The 18,305-nt window shown below is 41.9% G+C and overlaps 1 protein-coding gene across 1 annotated transcript; it reads left to right on the top strand.

The window, feature by feature from the left end:
- The first annotated feature begins 137 nt into the window (after nt 1-137).
- LOC119140879 (GTP-binding protein Rit2-like) lies at nt 138-17,782 on the top strand. Its single transcript, XM_037372534.1, has 2 exons — nt 138-326; nt 17,182-17,782. The coding sequence occupies exons 1-2, from the start codon at nt 150-152 to the stop codon at nt 17,458-17,460; spliced, it is 456 nt and encodes a 151-aa protein (XP_037228431.1). The 5' UTR covers nt 138-149; the 3' UTR covers nt 17,461-17,782.
- The last annotated feature ends 523 nt before the right edge of the window (nt 17,783-18,305 follow it).

Genomic DNA, 18,305 nt, shown 5'->3' on the forward strand with positions numbered 1-18,305 from the left:
AAGCAGTATTTAAAACAATAAAACAAGCAATGTGAAATTATGCAGGGAATGGGAGAAGTTTTCAGCAACTTCTTTATTTACAGATGAATAATTTTGTTTGTGAAATTACTGAGCGTGTTCATCCTATTCCACAGGCAGAATTCACAGCCATGAGGGACCAATACATGCGAGGTGGAGAAGACTTCATTATCTGCTATTCCATCACGGACCGCCAATCCTTTCAAGAAGCTTCTGAATTTAAGGAACTGATTTATCGTGTCCAGCACACCTATGACATCCCCTTGGTGCTGGTGGGAAACAAAATAGATCTGGAAGAGTTCAGACAGGTAAGCAACTTATCTGCTGGTTTTGGCCAGATTTTCCTTGGCTACCTCAGAGGTTTCTGTAGCATATGTTGTAGACTACCGCTAAGAATCAGTAGCACAAGATGTGGTTTAATTAAAGAGCAACACACTACGATTGGTAATAAATTAATGACTTAACAGTATTTTTCATTCATATCTTATGGATCTTAAAGCAGCCTTGGCCAATCACATCCAAATGTTCTTTGTTTTCACTTCAAAAGGGATCACACTATTTTTGTTGGAGATTATCATGGTCAACATGGGAAAAGATGCAGTCAGGATTTTCATGGAAAAAACCCCTGTTTTCTTTGGAAGTTACCAGCCATTAAATACAGGTTTTTAATTTTTAATTTTTTTCTCATAAATATGTAGATTTAATTAAAGGTTTCTTAAACTCAGACTGAAAAAAAAAAAGAGTTAAAATACAGAAATACATGTGAGATTATCTTTGCCTGAAAAGCCAGTGGCCGTGTTATTAGTGTTCAGGTAAGATGGGGACATGCAAGACTTGAATTCACTTTGATTTATACACAAGCTTTGAGCCACCACCACCCATAAAGCAGATTTCTTTGACTATGAGAGCACTGACTGTGGCACTCCCAAAGTCTGTAGCAATCTTGGCTCCCTTTTCCTTTTGCTTCCTCTCCACTTCCCCCTTGCTGTTTGTATCGATGTGTGTGTTTGTGCCAGGGAGTGAGTTACAGAGAGACCATCTTAGAAACAGCTTGGCTGTGACCTGTTACTGAACAGAAAATGTCCTTATTCTTAAGCAGAAACTTTGAAATGGGAGGTGGGGGGAGTTTTCCTATATGGAAATCTTAAGAGGGTCTTTATACACACTATGATTGCTTTCAAATGACTGGCTTCTGTGCAGACATATGTAACAGATAAATAAAATGGTGTTTTTCAGTTCATTAGCATCTGTGCTCACATGATCCTGTCTACTCTTTTCCACTTATCCTGTCACTCTTCTCCCCATTTCTTTGTCTTCTTTCATCTACTTGAAGAAAATCCCAGGCAGTGTTAAGCCTGAATTAGTCCTGATGATCTGATGATGTACATTTAAAACTTCACATCTGTTTCCAGATCATCGTTTCTCTCCCTAAATCAGACTGTGACAAAGCCTTAATGGTGACAATCCAGCTGCAGTTTAACACGCAGCTTGAGGCTTCAAACAACAGTGCCATATGCAAAGTGCAATCCAATCTGTGCAGCTTCTGGGCTACTTATATACAGATGGGGAGGGAGGTGGATTCAGTTGCTCTGCTGAGAAAACAGGACATTGCACCTGATCCCATCAGAAATGGGATATGATAGATTACCTAGAATTACCTATAGATGAGATTTTCAGGATTACTCTGTTGATTAAAGGATATGAAGACACTCTTCCAGTGATATTTGGCTCTGTTGGGCTTTTATATTTTAATCACTGTCAATGCATATAAAAATTTATGCCTGATTAAAATGTTTTACATGGTCTTTGATGATCTTGTCAGCTCTCCCAAACAGGAAAACTAGTGTGCATGAATGCCCAAATTGGATATCACAAACGGCACTCAAGATACTCAAGATTAAAGGACATGGGGAGGCTCTTGGATATATTAGAAATTGTATCTTTGAGATGTGACAAACACACAAAAAGCTATTATTCAGGGTTGTCACTGAAGACTCTGCCTGAATGTGTCTCAAGGGAATCCCAAATCATGGTCCTATATTTTTTTAAAAGCTTTCAATGAGCTGGGATTTTGGTCTTCAGAATCTTCCTCCATAAGCCCTTTACAACTGTCAAGTACGGCAATGTCAGAAGGGTTTTCTCAAATATTTTGCAATCCAGACACTGAGCCATGGGACACCAAAGACTAATAAGATGACACAGCGCAGATCTGCTGCTTTGAATAAAGCGCTTGAATATGACTATGTCTACAGAAGCAAGTAGTATGAATCAGCAGGAGCAGAGCTGTAGGACAAAACAGTTTATTCTGAACTCCACATTTCAGGAATTGATTTTTAACTTTGGACTAGCTCTACTCCAGGCCCCTTGTCTCCATGATTATTTGGTGCTGAGATGGATTAGTTGTGCTCCTGGGGCATATCTTCACTTAAATGTCATCCATAGTTCAGGTCATGTTCTCAGCTACCACTCCTCGATTCAAAGCAATGCACAGTTAAGTGGAGGTGATTAGAAGATATTGCTTGGAGTGCCTCTGACCTAAATGAAAGTACTAGGGTGGGGGAGGTCATCTATGTGCCCAGCTTTAAGCAAATGTTTAATAGGTTTCAACAGCTCATTGTTTCAGAACTGGGACCTGAGGTTGTGCTATATGTTTAACAAACACCGAAATAAGTAATATCTATACTTACTTGTTAGGTTAAGCAACATCTAAGTAACTTGATGAACTGTGGGAAGGTAGATTGAAAGGAATCTTTTCAAGGTCATGTATGTAATTATGGGTTGGATGGTCAAGAGTGGTAACCAACTAACTCTGGGGTGACAGACAGCCATGAGCTGACCCTGTATGGCACTAACATATCCATGGACAAACACTGAGGTACAGACACATACAAAATTCAAACAGCTGAGAAACAGTAGGTGTCAGAATGCAATTAGCCAGACTGGAATTTAACCAGGGCACCAGGGCTCATATTGTTGCTTTTTAAAATGAAATTTTTCTCCTATGAAATTCATTAAAGCTGCTGTAATGTTATTCATGATATTTGGAAACATAACATTAAGTTCAGCATTCCAAGGCACCATTTCCATTTAATGACAATTCTGCAACAATCAGACAGACTGTAGTAGCTTGGTCAGACAAAGCTCTTATTTGGAACGTGATCCCCTACACAATACATTCAATGTTGTATGTCACTTGCCTCAAATCCATCAACAGGATGACAAGAATAAAATTAATCTGCAATTACAATTTTCTGTTAGGAGAAATATTACAGAAAATCAAAACCAACAAATTTATTATTTTAAAATAATGTTTTTATTTTCTGATGGCTTCAGTGAAATTATTGTTGTACTTAAAGTATGCCTGTAATTTTTAAACTTTTAAGAAATGGGTTTGTCTGTACTCCTTAAAACAGGTTTTAATTACATTCATCAACATAAAGAATAAACACTTCCCATTTTCTCTGAAACAATGTGGGGGAACAAGTGTGTAAAAACTGTGGGAGGAATAAAAAACCAAACCTCCTTATCTCATTGTTCATATCCAATCTGGTGGCAAGGCTCCCTCCATCCTCCATTCCCTTCCACCCATTTGTACTGCAGCTGTGTCCAGTCCTTTCTGAATTTGATCTCTTTTGTGTTTAGAGATTAACTGGGAAAGTGAATGGGCGTGAATGGTTAAGTCATTCTGCCTCCATTCTTTGATTTTTAGCCATTGATTTAAGCAATATTTAAGTATTATATTTATTTTATCCCATAGATATTTGATGTAAAAAACAGAGCACTAACTGCTTGATTAGATACCATTTTAATTTCAGTGTTTTCTAGCATTAAATTCATTAGATTAATAAAGATAGGCTGTATGTCTTTTAATGTCACTAGAGTTTCAGAAACACTTAGAACCACCTTATATGAAGTACCATAAATCCTTTTATTTCAGGTAAGCTTTATCGCTTTACCCCAGATGAACATCAGGTTCTTACTGAAGTTTAAAATCTGTATAGTAGATAGATATCTAATTAAAACAAATTCATCTTTAAAAAATACAATAAACAGAGTGCATTTTATTTCAGTTTTCATAATCCAGTCACCGGAACCCCCTGATGGTTCTTCAGCTTAGGGCAATCTCGCTTCCAGTGTCCACTTTCCCTACAATATGCACAGTGATCAGGTCCCATAGGAGAGGTTTCACTCTTTCGCTTCTGCCTGACATTCCTCCTCTGCCTCTGCCTTGTCTCCTCTACCAGTTTAGCATGACCCAGCTCTTCTTCTCTTACCTTCTGTACATGTTCCCTGTTGCTTCTATCAACTTTTCCACATCACGATTACCTAGTAACAATCAACTCAAACCTTTTTCTAATCCTATTAGATCGTCCATCAGTCTTTCACAACCAACTTCCAAGCATCTAAATTTCCCCATACACATCTGCCTCTGCAACAGTATTTCTGCTTCATGCCTTTGCAGGCAAACAACAAATAGCCTGCCATGTGTCCAGCAGGACTCAGTCGCACTTCTGAGTGGGTATGGGGGTTTGTACAAACTCACCCCAATACTTTGACACTTCCATAGGGTCCTTGACTCCCCCAGTTAAGGATATGTGCCACGTACTCTGTTTTGGATTCTTTAGGAAGACATCCATACTCTCTTTTCAGTTTGGCTAGCTCAGTGGCAGTATATGGTATCTCTTTGGTTGTAATGTGAGGATAATCATCATCCTCATTCAGATAAGTATATTCTGTTTTAATTAAGGGTCTCACTTGAGGGTTTTCCACATACGTTTTCTCGCCTCCTCTAATTCCTTCTGAGGGTATATTGGGTGAATACCCTTTTCCTCTACTTCCAGCTCTATTTCACTCAGGGCTTCAGTGTCTTTTTAGAACATTCTGCCTTCAGAGTGGTTTTTAATAAGCAGTTTTCTTCCCTTTCTTTCTCTAATTGTTCTAAGTCATAATTCATTTTTTGCAGAACTTTCACCAAATTTTCAAGGGATTCTATAATTTTGTTTCCATTGCTACGTTTTCTAAGGCGATCTTCGATTGCTTCAACTAGGCTAGCTCCTAAAATAGCACAGACTATAGATTTGCCCTTATCTGATCTAACTTTAGCTTGTCTGTAAAGAGGTCACTCGGTCCACTACATTCCGCAAGTTTGTCCAATTATGTCGAGCCTAATCTTCTCCGGGTACAGAGGGACGATCCACATACTTTACCAGAAATGTGTAAAACATGTCCTGATCTTTCATTAACAAAGGATTTTGTTTATCAGCCTTTTCAGCCATTCTCACTACGAAGGGACCCAACCCACTTTAGGGAGGCTAGACTTAGTTACAAACACACAGCCACTGCTGTGTCGCCCTTCTCTTCCCCGAATGGTTGAAGGGACCAAAAATCTGCTTCGAGAAGGCAGCTTATAGTTACTACAAGGTTGTCCCTTCACTTTCCCGAGCAGAGCAGACAAATTATCATTAACACGAGGGCAGCCCCCCTTTTTAGCACTTTCCCTCTTGCACTTCGAGTTCTTTTAGTTGGATCCCAACAGACAGAGCCCTCAATCAGAGTTTGGAGTGCTAAGTCCTAGGCGTGTGTGGTATGCAGGAAATTCGAATCATCCCCCTCGCTTTCTGGACACCTCTCACCCTGCTGAGTGTAGGGCCAGGTGTGGCTAGAATGAAACATCCTTCCCCTGTTACAAATCACATACAACCTACACACCTCTGTCTCTCAGGATCCTGTCCGTGATGCCAATTTAATGTCATGGTCCACTCAGTGGACTTGTGAAGGTTCGTTTACTATGATCTCGAAGCTCAAAAAAATCAAGGCGACCACGCCAAGGGGTTATGCTTCAATCAAACAGCACAATTTTATTGTTTGCCCGTAAAGCGGCATACGATAGGTAGAAAGACAGAAAGTGAAGGAAAAGGTAAAGTAAAAAGAAAAAAGGAAAGAAGATTATAGCTACCGCCATGAGTCCAAGGCGTTCCTATGGTCCCAGGTCTAGGCAGCGTCCCACTGTCCTTCCGATCGTCGTGATCCTTGGTGGGGAAGATCTCCAAAGTTCGGTTGCTAAGGAGTCATCTTTTATGCTGAGCAACACACGTTGCTCCTCCTCTGGTCCATGGATTGTTGTCAGTCTCTGCCTTCTCGAGCAAGGTTATCACACATGTTCTGGTTCGTTGTTATGACAACAGTTGTGATTCTTCTTCCAGACAGTTGTTATGCGGCCTTATCATAGTTGTTCCTTTCAGTGCTGGGTATCAAGGAGCGGCATAGTACTCCTCGTACCATGCAGTTCTCTTTCAGGGTCACTGGGTCTCGGTGTCCATGAGGACCACATTCCATCTCCAGGTCTCTGTTAGCAATGTTGAGACAATATCATTCTCTTTAGACCGACTCTTACAGTAGGGCTGTGCTATGTGTTATTTCCCTGGTATCCAGTCTGTCAGTGCATAAGTACACCGAGACCACATCTTCTCCTTGGGCCAGCCTGCTAATCCTGTCCTACACCCATGGCCATTCACAATAGACCCCATTCTGGTCACCAAAAATTCTTAAGTGTGAAATCAGTAAAAAGTGTCACAGAGTGACAAGGTGGGGAGGAAAACATGGAAAACTCTTCTGAGATGCCATTTTCCATGTAACTCTGGGGAGGGAGAAAGAGGAACAGAACTAATTGCAATACCCTCGTGATAATGATTAATTGTACGGCAGCTTTTATCTAATCTAACCTTGTAATCTAGAAAGCCAGCAAACCTGAGCCTGCAGAACTGCCTGCCATGAAGTCAGAGTGAGGTTTGTTCAACTAATTACTTCTGAAGACTTCCAAATAGATTTAAGAGTAATGGTGTTGACATGAAATTCTCCTCTCATATTTCTGTAGCAGGTTACTCGTTTGCTGCTCAAGCTGCTGAAAAGAGGTGCCTGCTTCCCCAGGGACTAAGGAAAAAACATAAGGTGCACATATTTGGTTGAATGAAAAATACTGATTTCTGCCAGTGGAAACAGTTGTGAATTCTAGTGGAATATTGGCCAAATCAAATTGATGACCACAGTGTATACATTTACAAAAGGGTTCATACATAAATGTAAAAATGTTTATGTTTGAAAAAGGAAAAGTTTCACCATTATATTTTTAAGCAATAATTCTGTTTAAAATCCATTTTAAATTCTGAAACAAAGCAGAATATTTATGTTGAGGGAGATGGAAACTAGAGATTTTAACACCAAGGGTTTCTGTATTACTTTTGCTTTTACTGTGCATTTGTTTAGACCTGAAACATAGTTATACTGAATGTCTGGCCAGAAAGATAAAACACTGGTTTCTGACAAAGCCTAGCCTTCAACATTTCTTTCAGTCTGAATTGATTTCCACTTGATCTTGTTTTCCCCCCTGTCCTGGTTTCAGCTGGGATAGAGTTAATGTTCTTAGTACCTGGAGCAGTGTCTTGGAGTCGGTGTGAGAACAATTTTGATAACACATGGATGGTTTTAGTTGTTGCTGGGTAATGTTTATACTAAGTCAAAGACTTTTCAGATTCTCAGGCCCTGCCAGTGAGAGGGCTGGAAGGGCACAGGGAATGGGGAGGGGACACAGGCAGGACAGCTGACCCCAACTAGCCAAAGGGGTATTCCAGGCCATGGGATGTCATGTTCGGTATATAAACTGGGTAGGGGGGGTGTTGGCTGGGGGTCACTGATCGTTGCTTGGGGACTGTCTGGGCATCGGTCAGCCGGTGGTGAGCAGCTGAATTGTGCATCAATTCTTTTCTTTTCTCCCTTCCCTTTGGATTTCATTCCTCTCCCCTTCTCCTTCCTTTTCATTATAACCGATTATTATTGTTATTGCTAGTATTCTTTTTGTTGTTATGGTGGTTGTTATTTTATTTCAATTATTAAATTGTTCTTATCTCAATTCTCGAGTTTTACATTCCTTTCTGATTTTCCTCCCCATCCCTTGGGATGAGGGAGGAGTGAGTGAGTGGCTGTGTTACTTAGTTACTGGCTGGGGTTAAACCACGACAGTCCTTTTTGGTGCCCAATGTGGGGCACCAAGGGTTCAGATAGCACCAGGTCCAACTGGAGTTTGTTAGAACAAAATTTTTGTCGGTATTGTTTGTGTTGGATTAATAATTTCTGGCCACAACGCTGATTTCTCTGCTCTTAAAGTTGCTGCCCATGGTCTCAGGGTGGTGTTATTTACTTTACTTGCACTATGTGTTCCCTGTTATGCTGTTTGTTGTCCTTGGGACCTGAGCTAGTTATCATAGTGCTGTACTATATTGTACTGGTTTATTATATGGTGGACTCTCTGGTCATAAGACTGATCTGGTCTGTGTACTTAGTGGTGTTGTCACCCCTGTGTGTCGGGTGGTCCCTGATGAGGAATGCCAACTGCACCTTTGGCTTTTCTTTTCCTGAAAGTCAACCTATGGATAAGGTCTAAACCTCCCTCTTCTCCCCAGGGTTAATTACTGAAGCATTTAGAATTTTTGCATATTCTGACTATCTTTGGACCGTTGGAACCACCATAGCACAGGTCCTGATCCTGTTGCTAGGAATACTGAATGTGGTTTTCACCTCCTCGATGTGGTGGAGAATTAAGCGACTAATTGTAACTACTCCAGCCTCTGTGGCAGAAACAACAGTTGCTCCAGCCCCTGTTGCTACTCCAGCCCCTGTTGCTACTCCAGCCCCCACAGCAGGCATTGTGGCTACTCCAGCCCCTGTGGTGGTCACTGTGGTTGCTGTGGACCCCACAAGTGATGCAGAAGACCAGCCCATGGCAGTATCAGTGGCCCTGATACAGAAGAAGAAATGGAAATGGAAAGCAGCTTGTTTGGTCCAGGAGAATGATGAAGCAGGCCCATCACAGGAACAAGATGGAGAAGATGAACAATAGGTAACCTCTTAATCCCTGTCTCTGAATGAACTGTGAGATATGTGGAAAGATTATGCCTGTCAACCAAGTGAATACCTGGTTGCTTCAACATTGGGATAATGGGGCTAATAGTGTAGAATTAGACAGCAGGGAAGCCAAGCAGCTAGGATCACTTATTAAAAACGGAGGAATTGACAAGGAAATTGGAAAAGGAATGCAGGTTCTCAGCCTCTGGAAGTGACTCCTGTCAAGGTTTAAGGAAAGATATCCCTACAAAGAGGATATTACATGTTGCCCAGGCAAGTGGACTACAATAAAAGTATCCAGTACTTGACAGAATTAACTGTGAAAGAGATTATTTATTATGATCAGGATGATCCACAGTCACCCACAGATCCTGACAAAGTCCTATGCACACAATCCATGTAACAGAAATTGGTATGGAGTGCACCATCATCATATGCTAACTGGATGGCAATAGTGGGCTGGAGACACAACACACCACCAACAGTGGATGAAATGGTTTGCCATCTCCAGGACTATGAAGATAGCGTTTCTGCCTCCACCATCTCAGCTGTGGAGAGACTGGTCCAGTGGTTTGATAAGGATATATCCTACTCTCCACCTGTACAGACCCACATTTCAGCTATCAACTGTAGAAGTGCTTCTGTTTGGGAGGGAGAATACAGGAGATACCACGGGGTACCCTGTGATTTTACCTGTGGGACCACAGAGAAAACATGAGGTGGGATGGAAAGCCTACCTCATTCCTGGAGGCGTGGGTGTATGAATTACAAAGAAAACCAATCACAAATAGGGGTCTTCCTGGAAGGCTTCTGCTCCAGTCTCCAGAGGGCAGTCATCCAGACGGAGTGATAGGGCTGACATTCCAGGGGTGTCATTGCTCAGTGGCAAGAATATGATAGGCAGTTTATAAATGTAAATAACTGAAGAAAGAGAAGGGTAAAAGGGCTTGGAATATTTTTTTCTTCTTTCTAAAAAAAATATTCCATGAAAAATATTATGTGAACAAATTACAACAGTACTGCTTCTCTTAAAAAGACAGAAAGATTGAGTTTCCTGTTTTGTCCGGTTCTGCTCAGGTTTTCAACACTAGCTACTGCTGTAATATCCAAGTATTTGAGCTTTGACCTGAACAGTAGCATTTCACGCTTGGAAAGATCCTTTTACCAGTGTGTAGAAAGTCTCTGCCACCATGCCTGTTGATACAACACTTATGCAATGAAAAAATGAATAACTGTCAAAAATGACATAGGTATAATAGGCCTGCTTTGGGGTTAATGGATTGGGTTGTATGTTTCTCAAAACAAGAATCAAATGCTTACAGTGAAAGCCTTTGGCTGTAGGAAAGGCAGATGGCAATGCAGGAATGCTCAACTCAGTCTTTGATGGACCTAGTCCCATCTATCAAAATACTGAGCTTGTCCCTGTCCAGATTGCTGGGGAGGTCCCTGACACTTGTCAGTGCTGGGTGGCTGGGAGTCACCTAATTTCTTCCTGGTACCTTATACATAGAGTGATGAACTGAGAATAGTGAAAAATGGTCAGTCCTGGTTGTTGCTCATCATTAATGAGAGAATTTGCAGGTGCTGTGTGGGAGTACCTTCAGCATAAACTCAATGGTCAGTGATGAGATTAAACAAAATTATTATTCATTTCAGATAGGCAATACCCATTTTTTGCTTTTTGTTATCTGGGATGGCATTCATTTTCTAGACCCATGAGACGACTCCTATGTTTCTCCTAGCAAATTTATTTATTAAAGACTGAGAAAATTGTGAATACCTTTGATTTCTTTTTTTTTTTTCTGTTATATTACAGGTTTGCACTTGTACTAAAAGCTTATTATGTTTGTACTGATATGCTGAGGGAATGGACTGTGATGGGAAGGGACCTAAACATTTATGTGGATTCTTCTGGGTCGCCTGCCTGTCTCTAAACTGATATCCAGGTGTTAATACACAACCTGGCATCTGGTTCTTGTTTTCTGGAATGGGGTCCATTGGGAAACAGAAAAAAACACCAGAGATGAAGGAAGAGGACGTGGATCTTTCCTAGACATCATTCAGAGTACTTTTAGCTTTTCCCACTATTATTATTATTTTCTGTGGTGCAAACAAGACTGCTTAAGATGCTGCTTTCCTCCTTATGTTCTTAAAAAGTACCTTTTGTTTTTTACAGTTCACATAAATTATTGCCTGCCAAAAATACAGAGCTTGATCAAAAACCACTGGAATTCCTCCTATTAGCCTTAGTGGGTTTTAGACAAGCAGCCCCCTTCTATCTCCAATTAGTGATCAAGACCACATGTCTTCAGCACAAAAAAAAAAACCACCCAAAAATATTCGTAGAACAAAGCTTTTGGGTCTATAATTATCAGTTTCCCATTGCAAGGTTTATGAGGACTTCCAGGGTGGAAGTCTGTAACAAAAATTTAGAAGAATCCTTTCAACCCTCAGCACTCCACCTGCAGCTTCCAGACATCTCCATGGCAACCTGGAGGTGCCAATCACGGGGGTAAAAATGTAAAAGCCATTTGAAGTAGACCATGCTATTGCAGGGATGAGATGTACGAGTGGTAGTGCATTGCTATCCTGCATGATGACCACTGCTAGCTCACCCAAGGTCATGCTGTTGATTCTGCTAATACGATCTCTGTCGATGAAAACTACTTTGGTATGCTTCTGTTGCTGCCTTGACCAAAGGAGAGACAAAGCTGAAAACAAAATTGTCTGATCCTGATGGAGATTTTCCAGCTAATGACAGTCCAAGGGCAGAGGTCGACTATTGATCTGTTTAGTTTCTTTGCACTTTCCTTATCAGATACAGATATTTTTATGCTCTGCCTATGGGGGCCAATGATTGCCACTGCCTCCCCACCCACCACCCAGCCCAAGTGGGTTTGTGCTCTCATTGTGGTTGTGCAGAAACTGACCTTAGAGGAGAACCGGCTGTCTTAAAGATGGCAGCTCATCCATCATGGCTTTCACAGGCTGTCAGCATTGCATTTAATCTCACTTGTAATTTTCCAAGGGAGGTTTGCAAAAGCCACAAACAGAATCTTGATGCAATAAAATGCAGTTTGCAGCCAAGTTTGTTTTCCTGGGGCTCACACATCATGGTCATGAGGCTTCACTGCCCATTTTATGGACTTGTTCTTCTAGGGGAATCTTGCTCTTTGGTTACGCTGCAAGCTTCATTCCCTGCTTCTGTAAGTCCTGATTCAAACCCTGCCCAGTCACAGTTTTTGAAGTTTGTGTCAAACTCAGGAAGCTCCTGCCAGCTCTTAAATTTTTATTTTTCATTATCTTCACTACACCAGTCTTCCACCTTCAATACCTTCTTAAGGTTTACCAGCAAAGAAATGAGCTGAATTGGAATCAAGATAACCAGAATTATGCTCTGAGAAACAATGCTAGATTCAATTAGGGAGGGTTATTCTAAAGATGAGATGTAAAGCTCTGCTTCCCAGATATATATTCAATAGCATGACCTCGCTCCCTGACCTGTCTGTCCATGTCGTACTGACAGATCATATCTTCTACTGACACAGACCTGCAGGAGCTACAATTTGTTGACAAGTCACTGAGCTGTGCAGATCTGGGATGGATTTCTATGATATAGTTTCTCTTCTGGCAATAAGATGGGAACAAGGTAAGTCCCTGGAATTATGTGGGCATCAGTGACCTCATCAAGGGCTTTGTTCCTTGTTTCTCATTCTAGAGGTGTCCAGTATCTTGACTGAATTATGAACCAAAAGAAAAATGTGTGTTTTTCCTCTAGACATATCTCTATATTTACAGTTGCTTCAGCAAACAGATTAATTAAATCACTATATCTATATTTTCATTGGTGCTGGAAGCAGTAATGGGAATTATGACAGCATTAGATTTTAGAAAAGCCTGTCTTCAGCCTTGAAGCTGAAAAACTTAGGCTGAAAATCCTGAAATTGTGCCAAGTGTCCTCTTCATGCAGATTAGTTCATAAAATTTCACCAAAACAGTTAATCAGTTCCTGAGGGCAAGATTTTAGAAAAATACCACGCTTTGAAATGAACTATTGCCATTAATAACTTTAATGTTGTCTCTGTAATTTGGCAGGAAGCTGAAGTCCAAAACAGAACTTTTGTCGTTTTTTATAGAAATTCAGCCAAATTTGGCCATCACAAGCCTCCGACCACATAGAGACTGTGAGGAAGTTTTTCTGCACAATTTATTTCTCCTGAGTATTCACCCATCCTCACAGCTCTTAGCAGTCTTGTTTCATTACAGAGCATAGCATGTCTTCCCTGTAGTTGTTCTTCTTTACAGGTGGGAGAAAACATAGTTTGCATCCTAGAAAAGAAAAGGAAAAAAAAAAAGGAGGAATTAGAGGAACAAAGACGAGGAAAATCACAGAGCAAAAAGAAGGGCAATTTTTAATATTTGAGTATTGCTGTGCTTGCACTCTAATTATATTTACAACCTTACCATTCTTTAACATAAGGATGTTTCAATTTATGTGGATTTTTTTTTTTCCTTTTAGGTAATGAATGTATAAAATCTTCACTGAAACTGCAGCTCTGTGTAATCATTTGCTCAGAATTGCAGTGTCTTTAACAAAATAAAATAATAATTTAAAAAATCCTTCTTCAGCTCAAACAAGGCATAGCAAGGGAAAAAATGATTATAAAGTCCAAAATAGACCAAAATAGTCTTCTATCCAGACAATCAATTACTCAATGGTGCCCAATAGACATATTGAATCACGCCTTTTGCTTGCACAGCTGCCCAGAGGAAAATAAGGACCATATTGCTACCCATCTCCTTTTGCTAAAGGTTGGTAATTACAGCAGTTGGAAAGTGGTAACAATCTTTCATTGTGTCAGCCAGTATTATTCAGGTTGGCATACAACTTCCCTGCTTACCCTTACAATATTCTTAATTAAATTAGGATTATGACTGTAACGTAGAGGAATGATCCTGCTGATGTTACAAAGTGTGTGACTCAATGCAAAGGTGATGTGTAGGAATTGTGTGGTCTGTGTTAGGCAGGTAGATGCTCACTGCAGACTTCCCTTCAGGCTGGAATGAACTGATTTTCTGTTTCATCCCAAATCCTGTTTCTAACTGTGTCCAGTTTTACAGACAGATGGAAAAAAATGAATTGGTGTCATAACTTGAGCATAAATGGCATTTTCCCATGGTAGGTATGAAAGAGTTTGTATCTTCAAACATCAGGGTTAATTTCCCTAATAGATATAAATGGCACTTTGCGTACATGAAGGTAGAAATAAGAAAAATGAAAGCCAAAATTAGTTTTGTTGTAGACAGTAGCAATCAAGACTTTTCATAACCTATTCTTTACCCTTTCACAAGACTGTTCAAAGGAATTTTTTGCCTTTTTATTCAGATAGTTGGAAAGTTACTTGAATAAATCATGTTACACAAATAAAATGAAAGGCTGGAATTTCTGTCCTAGAATTTGAATATAGAATCATAGAATCTTTTAGGTTATAAAAGACCTTTAAGATCATCGAGTCCAACCATTAACCCAGCGCTGCCAAGCCCACCACTAAACCATGTCCCTAAGCACCGCATCTACGCATTTTTTAAACACCTCCAGGAGTGGTGATTCTACCACCTCCCTGGGCACCCTGGTCCAATGCTTGACCACTCTTTCAGGGAAGAAATTTTTCCTAATATCTAATCTAAACCTCCCCTAGTGCAACTTGAGGCCAATTCCTCTTGTCCTGTCACCAGTTATCTGGGAGAAGAGATAGACCCCACTTGGCTACAACCTCCTTTTGAGTAGTTGTAGTGAGCAAGACAGTCTCCCCTCAACCTCTTTTTCTTTCTCCATGCTAAACAATACCAGTTCCCTCCACTGCTCCTCATAAGACTTGTGCTCCAGCCCCTTCCCCAGCCCCGCTGCCTGGCTCTGAACACACTCCAGCCCCTCAAGGTCTGTCTGGGAGCAAGGGGCCCAGAACCCAACACGCCATTCCAGGGGCAGCCTCACCAGTGCCGAGGGCAAGGGGATGGGCGCTGCCCTGGTCCTGTTGGCCACACCATTGCTGACACAAGCCAGGATGCTGTTGGCCTCCTTGGTCACCTGGGCACATGGCTGGCTCATGTCCAGCCAGCTGTCGACCAGCTCCCCCAGGCCCTTTCCCACCAGGCAGTTCCCAGCCGCTCTGCCCCCAGCCCGCAGCACTGTTTGGGATTGGTACGACCTAAGGGTAGAACCTGGCACTGAGCCTTGTTGAACCTCTTACAGCTGGCCTTGGCCCATCGATCCAGTCTGTCCAGATTCCTCTGCAGGGCCTTTCTGCCCTCCAGCAGATCAACACTCCACCCCCCAGCCTGGTGTCATCTGCAAACTGACTGAAGGTGCCCTCAATCCCCTTGTCCAGATAATTGATAAAGACATTAAACAGGACTGGCCCCAGCACTGAGTCCTGGGGAACACCTCTTGTGACCAGCCACCAGCTGGATGTAACTCCATTCCCCACTACCCTTTGTGCTCACCCATCCAGCCAGGTTTTAATTCAGTGTAGAGCACACCCACCCCAACCATGAGCAGCCAGTTTCTCCAGGAGAATGTTGTGGGACACAGTGTCAAAGGCTTTACTAGTGTCCAGGTAGGCAATGTCCACAACCTTTCCCTCATCCACTAGGCGGGTCATCTTTTCATAGAAGGAGATCAAGTTTGTCAAGCAGGACCTGCCTTTCATAAACCCATGCTGTCTGGGCCTGATCCCCTGGTTGTCCTGCACGTGCTGTGTGATGGCACTCAGGTTGATCTGCCCCATCACCTACCCTGGCACCGAGGTCAGGCTGACAGGCCTGTAAGTTCCCCGGATCATCCTTCCAGCCCTTCATGTAGATGGGCATCACACTGGCTAACCTCCAGTCAACTGGGACCTCCACAGTTTGCCAGGACTGTTGATAAATGATGGAAAGCAACTTGGCAAGTTTTTTGTCTAGCTCCCTACAGTACCCTTGGGTAGATCCCATCCGGCCCCACATCCAGGTGGAGGAGCAGGTTACTAATCGGTTCCTCCTGGACTGTGGGGACTCCATTCTGCTCCTCTTCATCCCTGTCTTCCAGCTCAGGGGGCTGGGTACCCAGAGGGAAGCTGGTCTTGCTGTTAAAGACTGAGGCAAAAAAGCATTAAGTACCTCAGCCTTTTCCTCTTCCTTTGTGGCGATGTTCCCTGACGCATCCAGTAATGGATGAATATACACCATACATGGTATTCATACAGTTCATTCATTCAGTTTTATGTTCAGAGACTGAAAAGGATGGATAGCCTGTTAGCTGGAAACCTGGCTTAGCATTTAGAAGCTCATACGGTTTGCTCCTTGTTTTGCTGCAGCCTTGCTACATGTTACTGGTTGAACTCCTGAAACATGAAAAATACCTTAAGTGGTCGGCAGTTATACTCTTATGATAAGCATTCAAACTATTTAAACCAGATGTTAATCAGCATGCTGAGCACCCTTCCATTTCAGAAGCTGGCGGGTCAAAAGCCAAGAGGTAGCTGATATGGAAATTTTAGGAGTAAGACCCCTGTTTCAACATGCAGGCAAATTTAAAAACAGCTGCCTTGGTTCCCTCTAGATTTCTGGTGATTTCTCCCCTTACAGCTCCTCAAAATACAAAGACACATTTTGTCCATGTTCTCTGAGAACAATAAGTACATGAAGTCACTTAGGGGAGGTGAGCTGAAAAACAAATAGATTTTGGATCTTCATACAGCTCAGGCATGAACTAAGTGGTAAGATTACAGGCTTGCCAAGACCAGAACACTTCAAGGCATGTTCAGAAATTAATGTGACTGAAAAAACTTAAGCTATGAAAGCTCTGTTTAAAGAGTCAAGTTGCCTTGAGGATTAGGTTAATGGTGAACAGGGATTTTCCATAACCTTAATTCTATGTAGTCTGTACCAATCTATGGAATAAAGGTACCAGCACTATCAAACTAAAAGTTTACTGCACTAAAGAGAGGAAGTGCATGGAAAAATTGATGCATCAGTATTAGGGAAATAATATAGCTGAGCACATGAATATTGCCTGTATGCTCTGTTCAAATATCTCATGGATTCAGTCTGATCCTTTCACTCTTGAATCTTCTCTGTCAGGTGCTGTTAGAATATTTTCCTATAAAATTAAAGGTCAGTGATTTGCAGTATCCAAAAAGTCAGACTGTACATACTGTAATGTTCTCGTATTGATTCATGCTCTGGGCATTAGGCAATATTTATGGACTTTTCTTTTCTTTATAGGTCTCAACTGAAGAAGGAATGAGCTTAGCCAGAGAATACTCCTGCTCCTTTTTTGAGACTTCAGCTGCCCTCCGCTTCTACATTGATGATGTCTTTCATGGACTAGTGAGGGAAATCCGAAGGAAAGAGTCCTCACTGCCCATGGTAGAGAAGAAGATGAAAAGGAAAGATAGCCTGTGGTGGAAACTAAAAGGATCTCTGAAGAAAAAAAAGGAAGGTACTACCTTATGGCAGTTCCCCATGAGCCACCCATCAGGAGCTGACCACAGAAACATGTAACAGTTTAAAAAGACAGCACTGACACAGCTTCTTCCAGACTAGGTCCTGGAGTTCCTTCCCTTCAGCCCTCATGCAGAAGTAGCACCCTGAAAGCCCAATTCATGGTTGCCCTGTGGTTCCTCTGTATTACAGATAAAGTCGCTTAGCATACCCTTTCATCCCTTCTCTGCAAATCTGAGTGGAGAAAATACTGTGGTTTTTCACCTGTGGTCCCTGGCTGGTCTTTGAACACTAGGAGTTAAGCCAGCATCCAAGGCAGAAGCAGCTTCCACCAGCTCTAGGACAAGGGATGCATTTATTGCCTCCTCTCTACATGCATGGTTCATTGCACCATCCCAGGAATGAATAACATTGATATCAATGGACATTTTGACTGTTTAAGGACTTTAGTATTTGACCTTCAGCTTTGCATTCACATGTAGGTTTAGGATTAGACTGTGCTCAGCCCACATGCGTGTGTCTGTGTGCAAATATGTGTGTGAACCAGGCCCAAAGGGAACGCTGGGGGGCTCCCAATTTTGACACTGTAGCCCTATACTCATTGTGTTCTTTTCATTTAGCAGGAAGGGTTAGCAAGCATAGCACAAGTCATGCACCAGCCATCCAGAGGCTCCCAGGCTTCTCGCTGCTCTGTCTTCTCTACCCACTCACCAGGACTGGCTAGCAGAGGTGCCATGTCCTGCAGACATGCAGTGCATTGGAATCATAGAATAGTTTGGGTAGGAAAGTGTAGAGGGATTTTTAAAAGACCGAGGACATATGTTACCATTGTCCGGGTTGGACAACCCAGGCCTGTTAGTTGAAGCTGCAGAGCAACTTCAAATTGTCCTTGGAACAAGCAGGGT

The sequence above is a fragment of the Falco rusticolus genome, chromosome W (genome assembly GCF_015220075.1).
Source record: "Falco rusticolus isolate bFalRus1 chromosome W, bFalRus1.pri, whole genome shotgun sequence".
In the NCBI taxonomy this organism is placed as follows: Eukaryota; Metazoa; Chordata; class Aves; order Falconiformes; family Falconidae; genus Falco; species Falco rusticolus.

Bases quoted from the DNA above. Each gene is read 5' to 3' on its own strand.
- LOC119140879 (XM_037372534.1), top strand. From the start codon at position 150: ATGAGGGACCAATACATGCGAGGTGGAGAAGACTTCATTATCTGCTAT. The intron at 327-17,181 runs GTAAGCAACTTA...TTTTCTTTATAG, and splicing joins ATCTGGAAGAGTTCAGACAG to GTCTCAACTGAAGAAGGAAT.